Source organism: Somniosus microcephalus, chromosome 4 (assembly GCF_052327205.1).
Source record: "Somniosus microcephalus isolate GS21.2 chromosome 4, FLI_Smic_1.0, whole genome shotgun sequence".
Taxonomy (NCBI): Eukaryota; Metazoa; Chordata; class Chondrichthyes; order Squaliformes; family Somniosidae; genus Somniosus; species Somniosus microcephalus.
In genome coordinates, this window is record NC_140990.1 from 199967755 (window position 1) to 199983229 (window position 15475).

The window sequence follows — 15475 nt, forward strand, 5'->3', positions numbered from 1 at the left end:
CTAAGCAGGTCAAGAAAGGTGAGTTCAGTTGCATATTCACCTACATCCTGATGTGCGCATCACCACACCCCCTCACTCTGCCTTCTCAAGCCTACTCTAGCACATTACTCCTCACACCAACTTACCTTGCATGTGCGTCCATCCGTCTCTGTCTATGCACTTCCTCACATCCCCATCTATCTATCCACCACGGCCACGCACCCTTATCCTTATGCAATTGAATGCTTAACCCTCATAGTCACCCTCACCAAATGCACTTCATCCATCAGTTGCATACACAGCATTACTCACAATTATAGACCTGTTCTTTCCCTCCTTGCAGGAGAAGAGAGCACAGAACACCAGGGATTGACAGAGAATCAGAGGTGGCCCTCCACAGATCTCACAACTCCCAAGTGCAGAGGAGACGGCGCTGGAGATCAGCGGGGTCTCGGCGTGCCTGGCCTTTGGAGAAGGAGAGACGGGGGCCTCCCAGCTACCTGGTGGCAAAATTAAATATTAGCCAGCCACATATCATACAATACTCAGTCATGTTGGCTTGATATCAACAGTGAGTGAAATATGATCATGTTCATAAAGATAACTTCCAAAATTCTTAAATTGACGGTACCCACTCATGTGCTTTATCTCCACGGTGTCTTCATGAGTGCAGCAGGAGTTGGTGGAGGTCACGGACGATGATTCCTTAGAGGGGCTGAATCCCTCTGAGGGTGCACCGTCACAGGACTCATGCAGACCATGCACCAGCTCAGCTACTCGCACTTTGATGGGACAGTTAGAGAGATAGTTGGGTTTTCACCTGGTGATTCGCACTTCACAAGTGAGCAAGAGCAGATGGTGGAGTCAGGGACAGCAGTGGAGAGTCCACGTTGGAGGGCACAGTCCTCTCAGAGCTCTGATCAGCTGGACACAGATGCTGTATCCCGGGGGCCGTCGATGAAGAAGAGAATCATTGAGGAGCAGCAGAGAATGTGCGATGTACTGACAGGTGCTCCAAGCACACTGTCTACGATTGCAGAGAGATTAGAGGATCCACCTCAAGCATGAGCGGGTTTCTGTTGCAGACCAGTGCGATGATGTCTTTCTTCTATGGATACAGTGGCCAACTGCATGGGGCATCAAACGCAGCAATCAAATGAATGCATGCAGGCCTTGAACAAGGGCTTGCAGACTCTGGATGCCATCTTAAGTAGGATGATCAATAACCTAGCCTTGTCTTTGCAGCGCCCCAATGATTTGCAGCGAAGTGTGCTCCAGCACAGTGGTAGCAGTGAAGTGGGGCTGGGCCATGAGATGGTGCAGGTGGAGCAGTCTTTGGCGGGGCCCTCACTGGCTCCAAAACCCAGAGGATATCAGCCAAGAGCAGCTCAACAGTCAGAGCAGGGATCTGAACCACCTGCCTCTACCTCTGCTCAAGCTACTGAGGTTGCACCATGTAGAAACGCTAGGAAAAATAAGATTAAAGTTTGTAGCTGCACAAGGGTGTGCACATGGGTGTCTTAGACATTGTTATATTGTTAAGTTTCTGTTCTTTACCTGAAGCACATAAATATTATTTTTTGCACCACTTTCCTGTCTTGCCCATTCTTGATTTCTGGCTGGCATGTGGCCTTTTCAGTTGTTTGATGATGAGTGGCAAAATCTGAATTGACGGCGACCAATGGGTGGATGTGAAAAGGATGCTTGGTTGTTGGCAGGACTGCTTTGTGTTAGCGGCATGGGGCGGTGGGGGGTGGGCGGGCAGGGGGCAAATGTAGCTTTTGCATGTGGTTGTTAGATTGGTGTACTGGTGGAACCTAATAATCGCAATAATCAGGGCATCCCGGGCAGCAGTGTGCATCGCTGGTGGTGCATTGCCCTCATCATCTTCCTCCTCCTCGTCTTCCTCCTCCTCGGAATCCTCTGAAGAGTCTCTGCGTTTTGCACCTTGGTCCTTTGTGTCCAAAACCTTGTTGCTGTGCAATGTTGTGCAGAGCGCAGCACACAACGACCATTCTGGAGACCCTGGCTGGTGTGTACTGAAGGGCGCCTCCAGATCTGTCCAGGCATCTGAATCGCATCTTCAGGCTTATTCAATGACACATCTGGTGGTGATAGGGCATTCAGTGTGGCACTGGTGGGCCTCATTCCTTGGATTTCTGAGAGGTGTCTTCAGCTACATTTTAAGTGGGTATCCCTTGTCTCCTAGCAACCAGCCGGTAAGTCTGCTTCTGGGTGCAAAGACGTCTGGGTGTGTGGTCTTCCGCAGGATGAAAGCATCATGGCAGCTGCCTGGGAATCGTGCGCACATCTGCATAATGATCATTTTATGGTTGCACATCAGCTGCACATTGATGGAGTGGAAGCCCTTGTGGTTGACGAACACTCCCGGGTGATCTGTGGGTGCTTTAATTGCCACATGTGTGTAGTCGACGATGCCCTGCACCTGTGGGAAGCCAGCCAGAGCCGCAAATCCGAGCGCCCGCTCATTCTGACTGGTGTCATCGCTGGCGAAGTTGACATAATTGGCGGCCCTGGCGAACAAGCCATCAGTGACCTGTCTTATGCATTTCTGTGCCGCCGACTGGGAGATCCTGCAAATGTCTCCGGTAGAGCCCTGGAAGGAGCCAGAAACAAAGAAGTTGAGGGTGGTGGTGACTTTGACAGCTGCTGGTAAAGCATGGCTACCAGCTCCAGCTGGCAGCAGGTCTTGTTCCAGCAGGCTGTGGACGTCTGCCACCACCTGACGCGACACCCTGAGCCTCCTGACACACTGCTGGTCGGACATGTCGAGGAAGCTTAGCTTCTGCCTGTACACCCTGTGTGGTGGATATGGCCTCCTGCAAGCTGCACCTCTTTCTGCTGCTCCCCCTGTCTCCTGTACAGCTACAGGTCTGTGGCCAGCAGACTGTTGCTGGTGCTGTTGCTGGTCAACTTGGTCCTCATCTAAGGTCCAATCTAAGGCAGCATATGCGGCACCCATCCTGATCTGATAGATCAAACCTCCATAGTGTAGACAGTAACCTCTCATCAAAAGTACTGAGAACAAACCCTTTCCCACTAGCAGCTAAGAAAGCAGCTGTGAGTACTGAGTATTTATCGCTGTATTGCCCTGAGATTGATTTACCCCCCTGAGTTGCTGCCGTGTACTCGTCTTGCTTTCACTGGCGCGTTCCAGGAAGCCCGTGAAACCCATGGGCCCAACGTTAAGCACAAAAATGTAGGTCAATATCACTCTAATTGAGCAATGTACATATGTCGATTGGCAACCTGCCTTTCCCGAGGGGGTTGCTCGCACGCAGCCTAAGGCTCTCCAGTCTAATGCGGAAGTTGGCGGGTTGGAGCTGCTTGCCAACGTGCTGACATTGTTGCCACTTTTAACCCCCCCAACCCACACCCAAACCTATGCGCTCTTCCAGTGTAAGTGTAAGTTGTAATGAACGACTAGTGCTGTCCGTTCGTCGCTGACTGCAAAATCCAGGCCAATCTGTTTTTAGATGGTGATGATTGAGGGATAAATGTTGGCCAGAACACTGGGGAGAACTCCCTGCTCTTCTTTGAAATATTGCCACGGGATCGCTTACATCCTCTTGAGAGGGCAGACTCTGTTTAACGTCTCATTCTAAAGACGGCAGCTCCGACCGTGTAGTACACCCTCAGTACTGCACTGGAGTGTCAGCCTAGATCTTATGCTCTAGTTTTACTAACTCAATTCAATGAGCAGATCCAACCATCTCGTTATCCTTTCACCCGTTGTCATTGCTCATTTAACTTTCATAACTTTAATACAAAAATAATTCACTGTCCCGTGTTTAACTGAAAATACACACACTCTATGCTTGTTCAAAAGTAGCTTGGCTACTTGTTGAATGCACAGAGGCTGCCTGACCTGCTGAGTATTTCTAGCATTTTCTGTTTTTACCCTTAATTCATAACTCCTCATATGCTAAACACATTTTCTTAAGTGACTCCATCAAATAAATCCCCAATTCTCCAGTTGAGTGATATTTTCCTGCTTTAAACAGTGACATAAAAAATAATCTTTTTTTTCAGGCCAAAAATATTAAAAGTTTTTGATACAGTGCAAAATCTCATATAATAACCCTTCATACTTGTATTAACACTACTGCCAATGCAGCAAATGAACTGAAGTACCTGGTTTAATGGGAAGAGTTGGTTCGTCAGGAGGCTCTCGTGAAGCAGGCAGCGTTGATAATGATACCATCACTTGTTCCTGTACATGTGGCAGAGAGCGGTATTCCTGCACACTGAGGCCCAAACTGGGGTCACTTGCGATTTCCTTCAGCTGCGCTGGGTCTGTATTCCTGGTTCCTATGGCAAAGATCGTTACAGCAGCTCGCTTCAGTGCATCTGCAGATGGTTTGATAGCATCTCTGGACCTTCCAGCGGTGATGAGCACCAATACCTGAGGAACACCTTCCTCTTTTCTACTTCCTGAAGACCTGGTAAAGTGATTTCTAAGGACATAGTCCAGCGCTGCTCCAGTGTTAAGTGGCATCCCACCTCTCAGTCTGAGTCCTTCCACATGAGACATAATTTCATCTTCTGAAGAATAGGTGTTCAGATAGAACTCAGTTTCTGGATAATTGCTGTACTGCACCAGACCTAATTGAACTTTGTCACTTCCAATATCAAGGTTTTCTATCATACTTGTGAGAAAATCACGGACAAAAGAAAAGTCTGTGTTCCCGACATTGTCTGATCCATCGATAAGGAAGACGATGTCTCTCTTGCTCATTTCTTTTGGTAAAACTGGAAAGAAATACACAGTGTAATGTACAGCAGATCATATAAAACTAGTAGTTATTGAAAAAAAAAGATACTGTCACAGACAAGCAGCTCTATGATTTGTTGAACTATTTAACAAGATAGAATACTTGTATTTATCTTTTAAATACCCCTCTTACTCGGAAAAAACTTTAAAAATCAGTTACTTACATTCTGATTAATTTTCTTTTTTTTCTCTCCACCTATTTCTATTGTGGCTTTTACATATTTTGTTCCCATTGAACAGAAATGTTGAGGACATCAAGAACACTGGATTGAAGGAGTTACTAATCGTGTTTGTGGGGGAACTCAATTAATTGTAGCAGAGACACAGCCATAGATCACTGAGATGGATCAGCATCAAGTAAAACTGAAGTCAATGGGAATCGGGGGGAAAACGCTCCATTGGCTGGAATCATACCTAGCACAAAGGAAGATGATTGTGGTGGTTGAAGGTCAATCATCACAGCCCCAGGACATCGCTGCAGGAGTTCCTCAGGGCAGTGTCCAAAGCTCAATCATCTTCAGCTGCTTCATCAATGACCTTCCCTCCAACATAAGGTCAGAAATGGGGATGTTTGCTGATGACTGCACAGTGTTCAGCGCCATTCACAACTCCTCAGATAATGAAGCAGTCCATGCCCGCATGCAACAAGACCTGGACGACGTTTAGGCTTAGGCTGATAAGTGGCAGTTAACATTTGCGCCACAGAAGTGCCAGGCAATGACTATCTCCAACAAGCAAGAGTCTAACCACCTCCCCTTGACTTTCAACAGCATTACCATGGCCGAATCCCCCACCATCAACATCCTGGGGGTCACCATTGACCAGAAACTTAACTGGACCAGCCACATAAATACTGTGGCAACAAGAGCAGGTCAGAGGCTAGGTATTTTGTGGCGAGTGTCTCACCTCCTGACTCCCCAAAGCATTTCCACCATCTACAAGGCACAAGTCAGGAGTGTGATGGAATACTCTCCACTTGCCTGGATGAGTGCAGCTCCAACAACACTGAAGAAGCTCGACACCATCCAGGACAAAGCAGCCCGCTTGATTGGCACTCCATCCACCACCTTAAACATTCGCTCGCTCCACCACCGGCATACCGTGGCTGCAGTGTGTACCATCTACAAGATGCACTGCAGCAACTCGTCAAGGCTTCTTCAGCAGCACCTCCGAAACCCACGATCTCTTCCACCTAGAAGGACAAGGGCAGTAGGCGCATGGGAACACCACCACCTCTAAGTTCCCCTCCAAGTCACACACCATCCTGACTTAGAAGTATATCGCCGATCCTTCATTGTCGCTGGGTAAAAATCCTAGAACTCCCTCCCTAACAGCACTGTGGGAGTACCTTCACCACATGGACTGCAGCGGTTTAAGGCGGCGGCTCACCATCACCTTCTCAAGGGCAACTAGGGATGGGCAATAAATGCTGGCCTTGCCAGCGACGCCCACATCCCATAAACGAATTAAAAAAAAATCAAGTGTGTACATTAGATCAGCTTCCTCACACAGTTGGGCTGTGTAGACGCCCCAAGTTGCTACTTCTGATGATAGGAATGTATAGGATCAGAAGAGACCTTTAGGGTTCATCCGGCCAGTCCCAAAGTTTAAATAATACAAGACACTATTTCTCATACCCTTCATTAATATCCTCTGCTAAATACCTATCCAGTACCCTCCTTAATTTCCCGACATTAGCTGCCCCCACTGTTTCCCTGGTGATGTACATTCATATATATAATACACTCTGTGTACAGTTTGTTCAGCTTCCCTCTTCTGAACTTGGGTCCATGTCCCCTTGTTTTTTTTAATTTGTTCCAGGAATGTGTGCATTGCTGGCAAGGCGAGCATTTATTGCCCATCCCTAATTGCCTTTGAGAAGGTGGTGGTGAGCCGTCTTCTTGAACCGCTACAGTCCATGTGGTGAAGGTACTCCCATCCATGGTGTTGTTAGGGAGGGAGTTCCAGGATTTTGATCCAGCGACAATGAAGGAACAGTGATATATTTCCAAGTCAGGTTGGTGTGTGACGTGGAGGGGAACTTGGAGGTGATGGTGTTCCCATACACCTGCTGCCCTTGTCCTTCTAGGTGGTAGAGGTCGTGGGTTTGGGAGGTGCTGCCGAAGAAGCCTTGGTGAGTTGCTGCAGTGCATCTTGTAGATGGTACACACTGCAGCCACAGTGCGTCGGTGGTGGAGGGAGTGAATGCTTAAGGTGGTGGATGGGGTGCCAATCAAGTCGGCTGCTTTGTCATGGATGGTGTCGAGGTTCTGAGTGTTGTTGGAGCTGCACTCATCCAGGCAAGTGGAAAGTATTCCATCACACTCCTGACTTGTGCCTTGTAGATGGTTGAAAGGCTTTGGGGAGTCAGGAGGTGAGACACTCGCTGAAGAATACCCAGCCTCTGACCTGCTCTTGTGGCCACAGTATTTTGTGGCTGGTCCAGTTAAGTTTCTGGTCAATGGTGACCCCAGGATGTTGATGGCGAGGGATTTGGCGATGGTAATGCCATTGAATGTCAAGGGGCGGTGATTAGACTCTCTTGTTGGAGATGGTCATTGCCTGGCACTTGTTTGGCGTGAATGTTACTTGCCACTTATCAGCCCCAGCCTGAATGTCGTCCAGGTCTTGCAGCAAGCGGGCATGGACTGCTTCATTATCTGAGAAATTGTGAATGGAACTGAACACTGTGAAATCATCAGCAAAAATTACCACATCTGACCTTATTATGGAGGGAAGGTAATTGATGAAGCAGCTGAAGATGGTTAGGCCTAGGACACTGCCTTGAGGAGCTCCTGCAGCGATATCCTGGGGCTGTGATGATTGGCCTCCAACAATCACAACCATCTTCCTTTGTGCTAGATATGACTCCAGCCAGTGGAGGGTTTCCCCCTTGATTCCCATTGACTTCAATTTTACTATGGCTCCTTGATGCCGCACTCGGTCAAATGCTGCCTTGATGTCAAGGCCAATCATTCTCACCTTACCCCTGGAATTCAGCACTTTTGTCCATGTTTGAATCAAGGCTATAATGAGATCTGGAGCTGAGTGGTCCTGGCAAAACCCAAACTGCACATCAGTGAACAAGTTGTTGGTGAGTAAGTGCCGCTTGATAGCACTGTCGACGACACCTTCCATCATTTTGCTGATGATTGAGAGTAGACTATGGGGCAGTAATTGGCCGGATTGAATTTGTCCTGCTTTTTGTGGACAGGACATACCTGGGCAATTTTTCACATTGTCAGGAAGATGCCAGTGTTGTAGCTGTACTGGAACAGCTTGGCTAGAGGCGCGGCTAGTTCTGGGGCACAACTCTTCAGCATGATAGCCGGGATGTTGTCAGGGCCCATAGCCTTTGCTGTATCCAGTGTGCTCAGCTGTTTCTTAATATCATGTGGAGTGAATCGAATTGGCTGAAGACTGGCTTCTGTGATGGTGGGGACCTCAGGAGGAGGCCAATATGGATCATCCACTCAGCACTTCTAGCTGAAGATGGCTGCAAACACTGCAGCCTTGTCTTTTGCACTCACATGCTGGGCTGCGCTATCATTGAGGATGGGGATATTCATGGAGCCTTCTCCTCCCGTTCATTGTTTAATTGTCCACCACCATTCACGACTGGATGTGGCAGGACTGCAGAGCTTTGATCTGATCCATTGGTTGTGGGATCGCTTAGCTCTGTCTATAGCATGCTGTTTCAGCTGTTTAGCATGTATGTAGTCCTGTGTTGCAGCTTCACCAGGTTGGCACCTCATTTTTAGGTACGCCTGGTGCTGCTCCTGCCGTGCTCTTCTACATTCCTCATTGAACCAGGGTTGGCCCCCTTGCTTGATAGTAATAGTAGAGTGAGGGATATGCCAGGCCATGAGGTTATAGATTGTGGTGGAATACTTTTCTTCAGCTGCTGATGGATGGTGCCTCGTGGATGCCTAGTTTTGTGCTGATAGACCTGTTCTGAATCTATCCCATTTAGCATGGTGGCAGTGCCACACAACATGATGGAGGGTGTCCTCAGTGTGAAGATGGGATGTCGTCTCCACAAGGACTGTGTAGTGGCATCGCCAGAACAGGTGCAATGGAGACAGAGAAACTGGAACAATGGAATAGAGAATTCTCTGCTGAATTCACCCTTTCCATCAGGTCTGTTAGTTCTTTTAAGAACCCCAATAGATTTATCAAGAATAACATTGCACCCATAAATCCTTATTATTCCATAATTCTCAAGATTCTTCATTATTCGTTCCTTCATAACGCCCTCTCATGTTACTTTGCTTTTTAAAATAAAACACTCGCCATTAGGCACCATTTAAAAATCAAAATTCTGAATAACATTCTTTTGCTTCCCATCCATTACATTTAAATATAAGAGAACAAACTGCATAATATGAGACATACAACAAGTGTAAAAGGCAGGTATAAAGGTAGTTTAGAAAGGCAAAGAAGGAGTAGGAAAAAATACTGGCAGTGAACAAAAGGGAAACAGCAATAATTTTATAAGCACACAAGTAACAGGATAGTTAAAGAGGGGATGTGGCCACCTAGAGATGAACATCTTAAGAATGAGGATATGGTGGAGATGCCTAATAAATAGTTTGCCTCAGTTTGTACAGAAGCAGGTAAATGTGATACTGTAGGAGTACTTGAGGAAAATGTGTAGAGCCACAAGGAAACCATATTTAAAAGTTAATGGAACTAGAAGTACAAGGGTCTCACTAAGCCCAGATAGTATGATCCCAGAATGTTGAAAGAGGTTGGAAGGAAATAATGGAGACACAAAACAGAATTTTCCAAAATCTTTGGGATTTATGGGAATTGTGCCAACAATGCAGCACTTCCCTCTGGAACTCAGTGAAATGTTCGCCAAATTAGAAAGTAGCATACATGGGAATTTAGTATTAGTGCATGAAGCATTTATACGTGAAGTTCGCCATTTGCAGTTTCTACATTGGCATATCTGTACTTTGCTACACATTTAATTGATATGGGCCCGGATTTTGTGGTGGGTATGACAGCATACCCTCAGAGTACGCCATCATACTTCCTTTGAAATCCACTGCAAGTTCGGGATTTCCGCATGCGCTTGCTTACTTTATTATGCACAAAGTAACCATGTATTAAAATGCTTTCTAATTGTATACTACCAATGCAATAATAAGTGCATATTGGAAAATTAATTCAAGTACCTTGCTTAATGGTAACAGTTGGCTCCTCAGTAATTTGTTGTAAAGCAGGCAGTACTGATAATGGTGTCATCACCTGGTTCTGTATATCGGGCAGAGAGCGGAATTCCTTTACATTGAAGACCAAACTGGGGTCACTTGCGATTTGTTTTAGCTGTGCTGGATCTGCTTTCCTGCCTCCTACAGCAAAGATCATTACAGCAGCTCGCTTTAGGGCATCTGCAGATGGCTTGCTATCATCTCTAGATTTTCCAGCAGTGAGTAGCACCAATATCTGAGGAACACCTTCCTCTTTTCTACTTCCTGCAGATTTGGTAAAGTGGTTTTTAAGGATGTAGTCCAGTGCTGCCCCAGTGTTAACTGTTCTGCCACCTTTCACTTTGAGCCCTCTCGTGTGAGACACAAGTTCAGCTTTTGTTGAGTAACTGTTTAGATAGCATTCCGTTTTTACATCATCGCTGTACTGTGCCACAGCTACTTGCACTCTGTCTCTTCCAATGTCCAAGTTCTCAATTAGCCTGGTGATGAATCCACGGATATGAATAAAATTAACATTCCCAACATTAACTGATCCGTCAATAAGGAACACAATGTCTCTCCTCTTCACTTCCTGGGGTACAACTGGAAAAATGAAAGGATTGTGATTCACAGCAGATCATATGAAATCTCTAGATATTGTATAAAAGCAGCAGAATGCCTGTTCTCACTGGTGGATTGCACTGTGAGAACTTGTAACAAAAATTATTTCATCCTGCAACACTTCACCTCTATCTGCTAGAGAAAACGTCTCAGAGCACTTCAATGGAACGTTAACATACACAATTTGACACTGAGCCACATAAAGAGATATTAGGACAGGTGACCAAACAACTGGTCAAGGAGGTAGGTTTTAAGGAGCGTCTTACAGAAAGAGAGACAAGTAGCGAGGAGGAGAGGTTTAGGGAGGGAATTCCAGAGCTTAGGACCTAGGCAGCTAAAGGCATTGCCACAATGGAGGGGCGAAGGAAACTGGGGATCCGCAAGAGGCCAGAATTGGAGCAACGCAGAGTGCTCAGAGGTTGTAGGGCTGGAGGAGGTTACAGAGATAGGGAGCGGTGAGGCCATGAAGGGATTTGAACACGAGGATGAGAATTTTAAATTTGAGGCTTTGCTGGACCGGGAGCCAATGTAGGTCAATGTAGGGTTGATGGGTGAATGGGAATTGGTGCGAGTCAAGATACTAGCAGCACAGTTTTGATGAGCTGAAGTTTACAGAGGGTGAAAGATGGGACGCTGGCCAGGAGAGCATTGGAATAGACTAGTCTGGAGGTAACAAAAGCATGGTATCCTATCCAGTACTGAGTCCCACTCCACTATCACTATTGTCCTGACCAAACATTGTTGTCTCCCCATCCCTCAAAATAATATTTTAAAACTCTGTCATTATTCACTATGTTTAAAATGTTAAAAACATTTGATACCACACAGCACAAGAGACTGATAGGAAAAATAGAAGCACATTGAATTGGAGGCAACCTTTTGACATGGGTAGGGAATTGGTAAGAAGGTAGGAGACATAGTGCTCGATTTTCATCGGGCCGTTGAGGCGGGATTGGAGGCGTGTGGGGTGTTAAAATTGCAAAAACTGGCAGGCAGGCCCAACCCCGCCTCCATCCCGCCTCCAAGCAATTTTCATTAAATCGTGTCTACTGGTCCCGTCTCGCCTCCAAGAGGCGGGATAGGCTGTTAAGGTCCTTAACAAGCACTAAATTGCCTCTATAATGCCATTTTGATAGGCCTTTGTGATTTTAACCCTTTCCCCACGTGAAGCCCGCCTGTTCTGAAACACAACGGTGAAACCTGGCGGGAGCACAATTGGATTGCTGACTATCAGCTGCAGCTCAACCATTAAATAGGAGGTTTGATCAGCCATCATTTGCAGGTGGCAGAACTTTGTTGCCTCAGGTCTGGGGGAACTTTTCGAAGGCATAACCATAGCTGTGGAAGTTTGGAGCCAGACACCCATCTCCAGTCTGACCTCCTGGGAAACCCCTCTCGCCACCTTCACTGAGCGCTTCCTCAACTGAGGCATATACCAAGTAATCCTAAGCCCTCAATGTGGAAGTCCCATTCGCAAAATGACACACGCCACAACTACAGCAGTAGCCATCAGATTTTTTATTTACAGTAATCATCTGATGGCTTTTTAACATAAAACATCAAATTTCACCCAAGTGACTACCCTTGTGACTATTTGTGCAGTATCTTTCTCTTACGCATGCTCCTACATGGTGCTTCCCCTGTGGCTTCAGCAGATGTGGAGGCCCCTTGCTCACTTTCTTGCTGCTCCTGTCTTGGCACCTTTGGCAAGCGTCCTCTGGGATTGCGAACCTGTGAGGGCTCGTCAACAGTCTGCTGCTCCTGCGGCTGTGCAGGGGTTGAGAAGCCGATCTCAGATGGGTGTGGACTCTGGTGGGGCTCTGACCGAGGGCTCTGCAGTGGCATGGAAGTGTGAGCGCTTGCAGAGGAGCCCCCACTTCCTTGATGTCTGCCACCAACTTCCCTCTCATGGGTCAGGTCCCCCTCAGCGCTTGCAAGTGGCTTGAGAGCACCTTGCTGCACATCAGGGGGGCCATGGGGACCCATATCTGCACTGGCAGTCCTACTCAGAAGGACTTCCATGAAGATCTGGTTTCTCTGTTCAATAGATGACTATCGCTCCTCCAGAGATGTCATTCTATTCAGAACACTCACCATGTTTTCTGCACTCTGGCGACTTATCACCTCCATGGAGGTTGCCATCCTTTCCATGGTGATGCGTTCATGCGCCATTGACTCCACAAAGGCTCTGCTCATGTTCGCAATGGACTCCTCCATTCACTCCACACTCGCAGCGACCCTGGAGACAAAATCTGCCAGAGACTCCTGCATCTGTTCCTGGAGTTCTAGCACCGCTGATCTTATGGATGGACCCAGAGGCAGAGGGTCGACATGCAGCTGAGCTGAGCTGGCAGAGTCCTGCGCCCTCCGACTAGGACCCTCCACTGCTGTCCCTGTCTCCACAATCTGCTGATGCTCACTTGTGAGCTGTGATACACCAGGTGACAACACTACTCTATCTCGCGATGGTCCCACCGAGGTGTGAGTGTCTGCGCTGGTGCTGGGTGCGCTGAATTCTGCTGACGTTGCGCCCTCAGTGGTTGCAGCTTCCTCTGAGGAGTCTGGATGCTCAGGCTCTTCCTCCTGGCTAATGGGGACAGGTGTTTGCAATGGTCCTGTGGGGGAGTAAAGGAAAGAGTCAGAGATGTGATGCCAAGGTTACATGCACATTGCATATTGCAGATGATCATAAGTCCATCTGTTAGAGCTTCAGAATCATTATCAGCGACTCATGCAATGTCATTGAGAGAGATGATAAACTATTCTGTCACCAGCTTGCTGTGATGCACCCGTCTGTCCGTCCCCCACTTGCGCATCCTCCTCCACTCCCACGATCTCCAGGACCGCATCCTCCCAGGGGGTGAGGTGGGCTACTGAGGGTGGCCCTCCTCCTGTCCTCGCTCTTTCCCTTTTATTGGGAGCTCTCTTTTCCTGCAATGAGTGAGACAGGTGGAGGGTGAGTGAGAATGAAGGAGTGAGTGTAGAGAATCCATAGCATAGATGCTTAGAAGGAGACAAAGATGGAGTGAGGTGGCAAGACCAAGGGCCCTCCCTGTGTGTTGTCAGTTGTTTTCATAGCATCACAGTGATAGGGAGTGTGAGGGCTGCATAGTCGAATAGTTAGGTGAATGTGACCATAGAGAGAGAGGGAATGGGTAAGGGTGCATGGATGTCAGTGTCAAGTGGGATGTGGAGGAAGAGATTGCTAAAGCTGAGTGCTGGTGAGGAGAGGCAATGGGGATCAGATTGAGGATGATGGGAAATTCATACTCACTTTTCCAGTGCGCAGGTCATGAAATCTCTTCCTGCACTGAAGCCAGGTTCTGCGGGTTACTGACAAAGTGTTGACCTCCTCTGCCACCTGGATCCACACAGCCTTGGTGTGCTGGGGAGGCTTCTTCCTCCCTGAAGAAGGGAAGAGCACCTCTTTATGTGCTCTTGCTCCCTCCACTAAAGCCTCAACGTCATCGAAGCGGGGTGCAGACCTAGGTCTCTGGCTGGCCATTCTTCCTGCAGGTGCCTCTCACTGCAAAGGCCAAAAGGTTGGCAGTCTGCAGAAGAAGCAAGGCTTGTTGCAGACCTTAAATGCAGCAGCAATGATGACATCATTGGAGGCGACTTTCAGACTGGAAAAACTCATTGTCCATGGGTTCCCACACTTTGGAACTCAATTGGCCAATTAAGTTAAAATCGCATCATTCTCCCACATCGATTTAGAATCGGGTGGCTAACACAAAATGCGGATTACACGATCCAGCCCGCCCCAGTATCAAAATCCAGCCCATAGAGTAGGGATAATGGATATGTACTCCAAATGTTAGGATGTGACTAGTGGTGTCCCCCAGGGATCTGTACTGGGGCCTCAGCTTTTCACTATATTTATAAATGACGTAGATGAAGGAATAGGGAGCTGTATGTCCAAGTTTGCTGATGCCACCAAGTTAGGTGGCACAGTAAGTAGTTTAGATGGAAGCAGAAAGTTGCAAAGGAACATTAATTAATTAAGTGAGTGAGCAAAGCTGTAGCAGATGGAGTTCAACATGTGAAAGTATGAGGTCATCCACTTTGGACCTAAGAAAGCTAGATCAGAGTATATTTGAAATGGTGAGAAGCTAGGAACTGTGGAGGAGTAGAGATTTAAGGGTATATGTACAGAAATCACGAACAAATAATTGAAAAGGCTAATGGAATGTTGACCTTTATCTCAAGAGGGCTGGAATACAAAGGGGTGGAAGTTATGCTACAGCTGTATAAAGCTCTGGTTAGACTACATCTGGAGTACTGCATTCAGTTCTGAGCACCACACTTTAGGTATGATATATTGGGCTTGGAGAAGGTGCAGCGCAGATTCAGCAGAATGACACCGGGGCTAAAAGGATTAAATTGTGAGAAAAGGTCACATGGACTAGGCTTGTATTCCCTCGAGTATGGAGGTTAAGGGGTGATATAATTGAGTTTTTTTTTAAGATGATTAAAGGATTTGATAGGGTAGATAGCGAGAATCTATTTCCTCTGGTGGGGGAGTCAAGGGGGCATTGCCTTAAAATTAGAGCGAGGCTGCTCAGGGGTAATGTCAGGAAGCACACCTTCACACAAATGGCAGTAGAGATCTGGAACACTCGCCCCAAAAGGCAGTGCATGCTGGGACAATTGGAGCTTTCAAGACTGAGATAGATAGATTTTTGTTAGGCAAGGGTATCATGATATAGGGATCAATGGCGGGAAAATGTCGTTGAGGTGCCGATTAGCCATGATCTAATTGAATGGTGTGGGAGGCTCGAGGAGCTGAATGCCCTATTCCTGTTCCTAATGTCCATATGTTTCCCCTATAGCCTTGACCTCCCCACCTCTACAATGTCCTTCAGCATTATGTCCCAACACA

At 47.3% G+C, this 15475-nt stretch overlaps 1 protein-coding gene across 2 annotated transcripts in view; it reads right to left on the reverse strand.

The window, feature by feature from the left end:
• LOC147120127 (collagen alpha-3(VI) chain-like) overlaps positions 1 to 15475 on the reverse strand; it is a 147646-nt gene that overhangs the window by 129828 nt on the left and 2343 nt on the right. For both annotated transcript variants that reach the window (XM_085985685.1, XM_085985686.1), the window contains exons 2-3: positions 9958 to 10575; positions 4135 to 4752 (exon numbers count right to left, since the gene is read on the reverse strand). In XM_085985685.1, coding sequence (XP_085841811.1) covers positions 4135 to 4752; positions 9958 to 10575 — 1236 coding nt within the window. The remainder of the gene's footprint in view (positions 1 to 4134; positions 4753 to 9957; positions 10576 to 15475) is intronic.